At 35.5% G+C, this 11,200-nt stretch overlaps 1 protein-coding gene and 1 pseudogene across 1 annotated transcript in view; one reads left to right on the top strand and one right to left on the bottom strand.

Moving 5' to 3' along the window:
- Positions 1 to 11,200, top strand: part of MCF2 (MCF.2 cell line derived transforming sequence) — a 61,200-nt gene that overhangs the window by 10,068 nt on the left and 39,932 nt on the right. The window contains 5 exon segments of the mRNA XM_006767801.2: positions 2,184 to 2,303; positions 3,200 to 3,316; positions 4,979 to 5,128; positions 7,198 to 7,331; positions 7,644 to 7,758. Of these exon segments, the coding sequence (XP_006767864.1) occupies positions 2,184 to 2,303; positions 3,200 to 3,316; positions 4,979 to 5,128; positions 7,198 to 7,331; positions 7,644 to 7,758 (636 nt within the window).
- LOC102757723 lies at positions 10,643 to 11,038 on the bottom strand (annotated as a pseudogene).

Raw genomic sequence — 11,200 nt, forward strand, 5'->3', positions numbered from 1 at the left:
TTCTTATTGCCACTTAATTGCTTTATGTTTTATCACCACTTCAAAATGAATTTTTAAAATCTCCAGTTTTAAATGTCATTTTCCCAAGAGGTTAGGTCTTATACCTCAGTGAAAATTATTTTTTTAATAGACTTGATTGTTTTAGAGCAAGTTTAGGTTCACAGCAAACTGAGCAGAAAGTATAGCATTCCCATTACCTCTGCCCCACAATATCTTAATAAGTTTTGTTTCATAGTTTCGTTTAATTACTAATATTTCAACATGCCTGAAATATTATTGTATTTTAAACAATCTTGACATATGTTGCTGTATTAGGCTTTAATCTGTTGTTTTCAGGTAGATTCCACTCTGCATTCCCAGTCTGCACTTCTTTTGCTCCTTCCTTACACATACATTTGCTGATGCACATCATCTGGATGTTCTGCTGGCTCCAACTCAACATGTCCATAAATTGGAATCAGTATATTATTCCCCTCTTAAAACCGGTTTCTCTTGTGATCCTTACATCAGTGATGATTATACCATCCAGAAATCTGGAGACTGATTTCCTAGTTTTTCCTTTCTTATCAGACACATTCAATCATCATGTCTTGCAGATTGTATCTCCCAAATTCTACCCTTATCCCTGTTATTGTTGCCCCAGTTCAGGAATTCCTCATCCCTGGCTTCCTAGCTCACCTGCTTTTAGTCTTGTTCAAATTCAGCCCACAAACCAGAGTGATCCCCCTAAAATTCAAACATCTTAAAGTCTCCCCTTGCTTCCAGAAGAAAACCCAAGGTCTTTCCTGACCTGGCTCCTGCCCATCCTTTTAGCACCCTTTTAGCACGCCTCCCATTGCTACACCCAAGCATCATTTTCCTCTAGCTTTTCTGATTGGAACCTCTTGAATGAATGGGGTAGTATAGTGATTACAAGCACAAACTCAGGTGCAAATTAATGCTTCACCAGCTGGGTCAAGTTTTACTTAAACTTTCTGAACCTCATTTTTTAAAAAATATATTTTATTGATATTATACAGAGAGGAAGGGATAGGGATAGTTAGATACATCAATGAGAGAGAAACATTGATCAGCTGCCTCCTGCACACCCCCTACTGGGGATGTGCCTGCAACCAAGGTACATGCCCATGACCGGAATTGAACCTGGGACCCTTTAGTCCACAGGCTGACGCTCTATCCACTGAGCCAAACCGGTTAAGGCTGAACCTCATTTTCTTTATTTGTAAAAGAGGATAGCCTAACTACTTCAAATGATTATTATGAAGAGGAACTATGATAATATTGGCAGAAATACTTGGCATAGAGTAAGCATTTGATATGTGGTGGTTTATTATTATCATTTTATACTAGTCCATCCCTCACTAATCTTGCATCGTTCCCTTCTTTTGTGTGGTTTCGTTTAGCAATTATTTTTTTGACCACCCACTCTGTGTTAGTATTCTAGAAGCTGGGCAAACTTTGATGCACCAGAATGACATTCTGTTGTTCCCATTAATTCCTTCTTATGCTTAGAAACCTTTCTTGACATTACTAGGTGTGGGATGCTCTGTGGTACCACTTCCTGTTGTATATTATTCTAATTGTCTTGTTTCACTTATCAACTTATCATGCTATAGAGCTAATGGTTATTAATGGACTCCACTATTAGATTGTCATTTTCTTGCAAGAAGGGTGTGAACTGTATTTTATTAATTTGTGCACATAGAATACTAATAGTGCCTAATATTTATTCATTTAAATACACAGAGTTGGACAAACGGAAGATAGTCAGTGAATGTAAATAAAAATTTGAGTTAATAATATACTTTTCTTCTATTGTTTACTACAAGTGTACAGTATTTTATCTCTCTTTGACTTTTAGGGCTACCCTAGGAACCTGCCTCCTAACTCTGTCTTTACAGGAAATAAATGCAATTTGAGTACAAATAACTAACTTTAAAATGAAGCTTAAGAGTTTAATTCTTTGTAACTTGGGACTTACTTTAGTGTGAGAAAATTTCATGCCTTGAGCATTGCAAAGATCTGAACCTGATGACGTCACATTGGTTTTATTTTCATGTTTTTAGATTTTATCAACATCCATTTTTAAAGTTTGTCTTTATTGGCTTTTAAGTGATGTGTGCTCAGCTGAGTACATGTTTTGACAATTTTTTCTTTCTTTCCTGTGTTCTTTCTTTCTATAGGCTTCCTTCCCTGGGAACTTACACTTGGTATTGGTTCTACGTCCAACCAGTTTTCTTCAACGAACTTTTACAGACATTGGATTTCGATTTAGTCAGGAAGATTTCATGCTCAAACTACCGGTAAGAGTATGTTTTTAAAAATGTGTTGTTCCTTTTATTCTCATGAAGGTATTGTACCATGCTGTTGATGTTTTATATGTGCTCGTGAATAATTTAAAAGAAATAGAATTTGTCTTCCAAAAATGTAAATTTAAAAAGCCTAAAAGTCATCTGCTTCTGCTGTTAAAGGAATAGATTAATGAATTTTTAATAAGGAAATTCCTTTTTAAAAAGATATATGTCACATATGTTACATATACAGGGTGGGGCAAAAATAGGCTTACAGTTATGAGTACAGAGTTTATTATTGTATTATTTATTAATTATTGTATTATTTTTCATACAAACAACAGTAAACCTACTTTTGCCCCACTCTGTATGTGTGCATGTGTGCATAAAATCAAGACATTTCATTTTAGAAAATAATGAATATGTGTTTTATGTTTTTGAACTTCCATGAACTTACATCCTGAGCTAGTTCAGAATATTATGTATTTGTTTTTATAACAGATATTTTTATATGTTTTTAGGGCTAGGAATAAGGTGCTCATAAATTTTGATACTTTTGCAAAGATCAGTCTCTCCTGATAAATTATAACTGACTACATGAAGTCCTTTTGCTTTGTGGTAGGCATAACATTCTTTCAAAAAGTTGACCATTAGATCAAGGAGAATCAGGTATTTGGGTTTTTATGGAAATTAATTTTGCTTTACAGATAAATGTTTTGTAAATGAAAACTGTTATTACCTGAAGAAGGTAGTGCTGCATACATATGTGGGGGTTATACAGGAGAGAATTTTTAGAACCATTTATAAAAGATAAATTTCTTCTAACTGAAGGCTAATTTCATTATACAGTTGAATGGAGGGATGCCACAAAAGGCAGTTAACAGTATCTTTCTTGCTTATTTATATAGGTTGTTATGCTGAGCTCAGTTAGTGATTTGCTGACATACATTGATGACAAGCAATTAACCCCCGAGTTAGGCGGCACCTTGCAGTACTGCCACAGTGAATGGATCATCTTCAGAAATGTATGTTTCTTTTGCCCTTACTGTAGAGCCTATAGTTCATGTGAGCTTTTAAATCTAGTGCTAGAGTTCTTTTCCTCTTTGGGAAAAACAGATTTCTGGGGGCTCCTATTTTTTTAAAAAAAAACATATATAAGTCAATATCTTGATTTTCTTCTATAGGAAATACCTAGAAATGATGAAGAATCACTGAGGATGGCAGTTGAAGGAGAGGCCTAGGGAATAAGGAGATCTTCTTCTGTTCACCCCTTCTGTGGCCATTTAGTAACTTGAAGAAACAAAGGGTTGAGATTCAAATCATAGCACTGATGATTTTTAGCTGTGTCGCCTTGCACAAGTTATATAACCTCTCTGAATCTCAGTTTTCCCAGTTGTAAAATGGGAATAATAATACTTTAACTTATAGGGATCTTGGGAAGATCAAAATGTTTATCATGGGGCCTGACATACGGTGAGCCCTCAAAAAAAATGCAGATCATGTCTTGGCCAGGTGGCTCAGTTGATTGGAGCATTGTCCTGTATACTGAAATGGTTCGATTCCCAGTCAGGGCACATGCCTAGGTTGTGGGTTTGATCCTCAGTCAGGGAGTGTACGAGAGGCAACCGATCCAATGTCTCTGTCTCTGCCTGTCTGTGTCTCTCTCTCCTGCTCCCTCCCTCCCTTCTTCTCTCTAAACATATCCTTGGGTGAGGACTAAAAACTGCAAATCATATTGTTAATCTTACCATCCTAATGGTGCTCCTGAGGAAGTTATATTTGTAGCAAAGTCTCCTTCTGTTCTAGAAGTTTACAAATAGGCAAAGGTCTGGCACCTCACAGGGGTGAATTTGTGGTCTAAGAATCTTTGCTCCAAATCCCAGAAACACAGGAACCTTCGGAAGGATGTAACTAAATGATGTTTAATTAAACCGGGGCTCTATTTTTCTCACGTTTATTCTTCATTCAATGGTCCTAGTCATTCATATGAAAGTATATTGTTAAAATTAGCAGTGCTAGCCTTTTACTGAAAAGGCTATAAGTAAAAAAAGCAGATACCTTGAGCTGTGTGGTAAACAGGGGGATTTAGATGGTCTCTTTATGTTGTCCTTCTTTCTCTGAGTAATTGATTTGGAAACAAAATAAATAACAAAATCTTACTTGACATTTTAGGGCAATAGAACCTGAAATGAATTGCTATGAGTAGATGTTCCCTCATCACCTCATTCCATCACCTTGCTTGGAATGCTAATACTTGTTCATAAACTATAATAAATATAAAGTGACTTTGATATTCTCATCTATCTTCAGAAGTAAAGCTATTATAAAGTAATTTTACAATTACAGAGTTTACTAGAATAAGGAAAACACTATTTTTAAGGTCGTAAAACAAATTACTCAGTACATGACATCTTTAAGAAATAGTTTTCATCAGTGTCTAAGAAATAAGTACAGAAATTTAGATAAAAGGCATTGAAGAAGACTCTTCTCCTGACTATAGATTTTGGAGGCTTAGATGCAAAGTTAGTTGATTGTCAAGGGCAATGCCAACTTTCCTTAGCAGAGGAGAGTTTGTAGTTTATGCGTTTGCTCTCATACCTAAATAAAAGTAAATACAATTACTGACCCAGCTTTTGATATGCTGGCAGGGTTTCCATAGAATTAAAGGAATCACTGGTTCTTTGCAGGCTATAGAAAATTTTGCCCTCACTGTGAAAGATATGGCTCAAATGTTACAATCCTTTGGAACCGAGCTAGCTGAGACAGACCTACCAGAAGATATTCCTTCAATAGAAGGAATTCTTGCAATTCGTGCTGAAAAGTATCACCTGTTAAAGGTATGTCTGATAGAGGAGATGAACAAATGTTTTCCATGGTCTTTTTCTAGAGAGGTATTCAATGTGTCCATTTCACACTGATTAGTGGGTAGGAAGACAAAAGATATATTTATATATTATAAAGCACACTAATATAAATAAGAATACAAGAGGAGAATGTCCTGGATATGTTGAATGTAAGTGTCCCTTTTGCAAATGATGTATTCTCTTGGTAAGTTGTTAATTTGTAAATTGAATAGTTTATAAATGCTCTGCGTCATTTTTGTTACTATATATTGTTTATCCTGTGAAAAGGCACTCTCATTTGGAAAGTTAGAGTGAATATCAATAGGCACACACCTTGCCACAGGTAGGATGTAAAATGGAGAACCTGATGAGAAGTCAGGAGGTCTGGTTTCTAGTCTCAACTTTGCCATATATTAGCATTGGGACTAAGCCAAACATTGATAAATTAATTACAAACTTTCTCTTCCATAGAGTAGTAGTTCTTGATGTTTTCTTCAATAACTAAGAAGTTGATTTAGCTCTCCTACCCAGTTGTTTGGAGTGTTGGGTTGTGAAAGTTTCTGAGTCACCAAATACTTTGAATTCACTTTTCCCAAAAAGTTTATGAATGATCTGAATAACCACTAAGCTTCCATGTAGACTCATGTTCTTCATATGATAATAGGCTAGCTGGGGTACTGACAGGTACAAGCTTGATATAGAGGTGACATTTAAAAAAAATATATATATATATATTTTTTACAGGGAGGAAGGGATAGAGAGTTAGAAACATTGATGAGAGAGAAACATTGATTCAGCTGCTTCCTGCACACTCCCTACTGGGGATGTGCCTGCAACCAAGGTACATGCCCTCGACCAGAATCGAACCTGGGACCCTTTAGTCTGCAGGCCAACACTCTATCCACTGAGCCAAACTGGTCAGGGCTAGAGGTGACATTTTTAAATTAAGAAGAGGAGAGAAAGTGAAATTTTGAATCACAATCTAAAAGCAAAACTGTTCAAGGAAAGAATGCACTGTCTCTCAAATGCTGTGTGTTGGATAATTTGCTTACCCTTTCAAAGTTTCAGTTTTTTTCATATTTACAATGAGGTTGTTGATGATGACACATGCATACTTTGTAGAGCTGTTGTGAGAATGAAATGAAGTACATGATATATGTACTGCAGTGTTTGGCACATAGTTGGCAATAGCTCTGAATGTTTATGTTCTTATTAGAGGCCCAGTGCACAAAATTTAAGCAAGGGTAAGGTCCCTAGTGGCTGCCAGCTGCCTGCTGGGGCCTTCCTTCATTCCGCGCCACCCCTCATGGTCAGCACACATCATAGCGAGCGATCGAACTCCCAGTCAGTCGAATTCCCGAGGGGACACTTTGCATACTAGGTTTTTATATAGAGAGATTCATATTGATGGTGGTGTCATGGAACATGTTTCCACAAAAATACATGTACACTCCATTTTTTGATCTCCTGAAGGAAGCCATTATTACTCTTACATGCCTGAAAAATTCACCGTCCAAGGTTAAAACCTTCTGAATAGAAGCATATGCTTCATGATAGATTAATTAATCCAAATGTAGACATAATACTTAAGGCAGGCAGTGATGGGCAACAATGAAATTTTAGTAGGAAAGGCATTTACCTAACAATATCTGAATATATATTAAATACTATTTGCAATTGTATGCTTTCTAGTGTGGTACACTTTATTATGCTATTATTGTTTTATTGAAGTACATTAAAAATATTAACAGAATAGAATAACTTAGAACTCTCTACCAATAAAAGAAGGAGGCTACAAATGGTGCATTGGGTACTTCTGCCTGTAAAGATCTTATAGAAATGGTGATTGTAGCATCCATCTCAACAGGCAGAGGCTTCTTGGAGATTCTCACAGCTTTTGGATTCTGTGGTATTCCTTGATGGTTTCAGTTATGAAAGCAAAGACCATTCTAAACTACTATATTTATTCTGCATGCTATAGATATATTCTTCCTTCTCTTCAGGTTATTCAGATTAGGTTACTGGCAGGTATTTGATACATCCCCTATTGTACCTTTGTACAGAATGATATTACAGCTGTAACCAAAGAAGGAAAAATTCTGCTAACAAATCTGGAAGTGCCTGACCCTGAAGTAGCTATCAGTTCAAGATTTGAACATCAGGAGCAAATAAGTGGTGACTGGCAAACTGTGAATAAGTGAGTACTTTCTTTTGGGTATAGAGTTACTTATTTTATACTTTTGAAAGAGAATTATGCATTTTTGCTACAATCTGTTAAGTGTTAAAGTATTCCTGGATCTCTGGAAATTTAAGAACTCATTCCTGAGTTGTCTCACAGAAGTTCATTTGCTTGCAAACTAGGTTCTGTGGACAGGGATGTTCTTTACTTGGACCAAGTGTTATAGGCTGTGACTTTGCCTATAATTCTTAATGTCCATACCCAGTTTATGTACCTACTTATAAAACAAGCCTTTGTTTTTAAGGAATTCTATGACTTTTCTTTGTTAAGATTGCTGACTCAAGTACATGATATGGAAATTGCTTTTGATGAATTTTGGGAAAAACACCAACTAAAAATGGAGCAGTATCTGCAACTATGGAAGTTTGAGCAGGATTTTCAAGAGGTCAGTTAAACATTTCTTTTTCAAAAAATTGATTTTAGAGAGAGGAGGGAGAAAGAGAGAGAGAGAGAGATTGAGAGAGATTGACATGAGAGACAAACATCGATCAATTTCCTCCTGCATGCACCCTGACTGGGGATTGAACCCACAACCTGGGTTTGTGACCGGATCAGGAATTGAACTCTCGACCCTTTGGTTCTCGGGATGACACTCCAATCAACTGAGCCACACTGGTCAGGGCTAAATATTTCTTTATACATTTATTTTCATTATTTCAGAGTTCTTTATTCCTTGATTATTAGAAATAGTCTCCAAGATGACCATTTAAACCCATGGAGAGATGGGGTTGGGGGAGGAGGCAACTGTGAGTGAACCTTGACCTTGAATGAAGAAAAAAACTACTAAATGCCAAGACTTCTACTTCTGTGGATCATTCAGTTCCATCAAAACAGCACTTATGTGCTAACATATATGAGAAAGACTAAAGTTTTAGTCTACTCTGATGTTTGTTATTCAAATTTACTTTAAATATAAAATGCTTTCAGCTTATGGGGTAGCTTTCCTAGAAAATAATATCAATTTCTTTCTTGATTTTTCAAAATACCATATTCCTCTGCTGACTGTGTTTTAAATGATCTAACAAAACTTTTTTTTTCTGATTCAGCAATTTATATTTATGAAAAGCCTGGTGGATGAAATTAAATCATATTTAGTTATAAATCATCTAAAAGGTTATAAGTATATTCTATTTGGATTCTTCTGGAAAATCCATCATATATAGTCAAGAGATACAAAATTAATTTCCTTTTTTTAAGTTGACATCTGCTGGTTGCTTTATTTAATTTTTTTTACATTAAAGGCAAGGCTAAAATAAAAAAACTCTGAACTTATGCTTTTAACCCCAGTAGAATCAAAGAATAGCTATACTTCTAAAGTAGCTCCAATAAAGCAAATATTTTTCATGTAAGTACGAATATTACATAAACAAGGTAAAATATAAATATTTAATTTTGTACTTAAGTTGAAGGGTTACCATTGAAGTCAATTATAGATGTTTACTCTAAAAGAGGTTACTATGAAGACTGCAGACTCAAATACTGATAATGGTTATTCAAAATTCAGTTAATGGATTACCTAGAAAATAGGTTGAATTGGAACCCATTGTGAGTTTTATAATATTCATTAGCAATAGGTTTTAAAGACATAAAAAGCTATTGTTTCCATATAAATTAGGAGTTTAAAAATCATCTCTAGTGTTTTCAACTGTCACGTGGCCATAAACCAAAGACCCAAATAATTAAAAATGATCAGATACTATTTAGGCAACGATTCTCATGTGCCAGTACTTTTAATGTTGTGTACATAAAATTATAGTAAAAAGATGACTGTAAACAAGATGTAGCTCCTCCATTTTCCATGATCAGCATTACCCCACAAAATATCAGTGAAAGGTATGAGTTTGAAAAAAATGGAAGATACCAAACCTGTTGCACTGCATTGAATTCCATTTGCAATTTTAGTAGAGCAAACAGATCCTGGATGTTTCTGTGTGGAAAAATTAATTTTATATTTCTTGAGCTGGAAATTTTCTTCTGATAATTCAAGAGTATGACTGGGCAAAAGTTCATTTTTCAAACAAAAAATGTGTTTGAAGAAGATCATGGTTTTCAAAAGGTCCACTTATTGAAAATTCAATAACTGGAATATTGCCCTTTAGCTGAGATCCAAGTCCTCTGGTATTCATCTTTCCTCAGTCTGTGAACAGCCTTTCAGCTCCATCACTGCCCTAGATTTAGTTGCTTCTTTTCTTTGCAATCATGTCCAAGCTCCTCACAGTCTCTTTCATATATGTTACCAGGGAATCCATGAAAACTCAGTTCTTTTCTGTCTTCCATGTGGCCAGCTTTTTTTCTACCCATGAGTGGCTTACTTGCTTGGTATTTCATTTGTTCTAGCAGGATTAGGTCTTGGAGGGGCACTGCATTCTGGACACAAGGCACAGTTACTACCAGTCCTTTCCCTCCTATGATTCAAACAGATTTTGAAATGCCATGCTCTCCATGAAATCGTCCTGAAAGAATAGGTCAAATTGCTCTTGGTCCTTCTAGATATTTGTGTCTCTCTCTCTTCCCCAAATGAACACATGGAAAAGTAACACTTTCCCTGATCATACCTATTATACCTCTCTATATATCTTAATTTGCATCCATATTAAATTTTTATACTGCAGTTATTATTCTGTTTCTTCTTGGATTATAATCTCACTGACATGATCTGTATTTCATAGTGACATCAGATAGACTCTGCATATTTAGGAAGTTAACTTAAAAACTTGTTTGGCAATTTCAAACTTTCATAACATTTTGAATATTGTCAAATGTGATGTTTTTGAATATATAGAATAGGAATATTATGTTGCATAATTATAGTACAGTTACCAAATTTAGTACATTCAACAATAATGTGATACTTTTGTATTATCTACTGTCAGTATTCCAATTTTGCCAACTGACTTGATACTCTCATTTTTTGCCATCAATAAGAAGTTTACTGTTTTTTAAAAAATCCAAATGCTGACATTGCCCAAATTAACACGTTTATTTACATTTTTATAAAGTTAAACTGCTGAATGTTGTTTACTGAAACATTTTAACTTGCATCAATGCTTTATGTTCCCATATTTATATTAAAAAATTCTCACACAAATGAAAATGGGAATACTGCTAATACCTGATTTTTGTCCCCTTTTTGCAAGCATATACTTAGGTAACTTTTGACCCATAGAAAAAAAAATCTAATGTTCAGAAATACCAATAACAGGAAGAAGAGAATTTTTTTTAACAGAATGAAATGTTTCCTTCTTAGTGGATTCTTAAGCACACTCTCCTCATATGTGGTGTGCTAGCTGGATGTCTTTTGGCATAATTATTACATGTTTGGCGTGGATAGCACACAGGTTGGTGTCTTCAAAAAGGCTAACCAGATAGGCCTCATTTGCCTCCTGGAAAGCACCAATAGGTGCATTCTGGAAGCATAGATCTGTTTTGAAGTCCTGAGCAATTTTTCACACCAGATACTGGGAGGGAAGTTTGTGAATCAGAAGTTCAGCAAACTACTGCTAACGTCTAATTTTAGGAAGTTCCATGGTACCAGGCCTGTAATGATGAGGTTTATTCACCCCTTTGGTAGAAGGTGTACTCTTGAGAGTGACTTTGGTAGCTAGTGGCTTCCTCGGTGCTTTACCACCAGTCTATTTGCAGGCAGTTTGCTTTGTATGAGCCATTGTATAGAGAGACCCATTCTTCAGCTATCCTTTTTTAAAAAAAATTGATTCTTTTTTTTTTTTTGAGAGAGAGAGAGAGAGAGAGAGAGAGATATCAATTGGTTGCCTTCTCTAAGCGCCCGACCAGGAATCAAACCCACAACCTAGGTGTGTGGCCTTGCC

Source organism: Myotis davidii, unplaced genomic scaffold (genome assembly GCF_000327345.1).
Source record: "Myotis davidii unplaced genomic scaffold, ASM32734v1 scaffold983, whole genome shotgun sequence".
Classification (NCBI taxonomy): Eukaryota; Metazoa; Chordata; class Mammalia; order Chiroptera; family Vespertilionidae; genus Myotis; species Myotis davidii.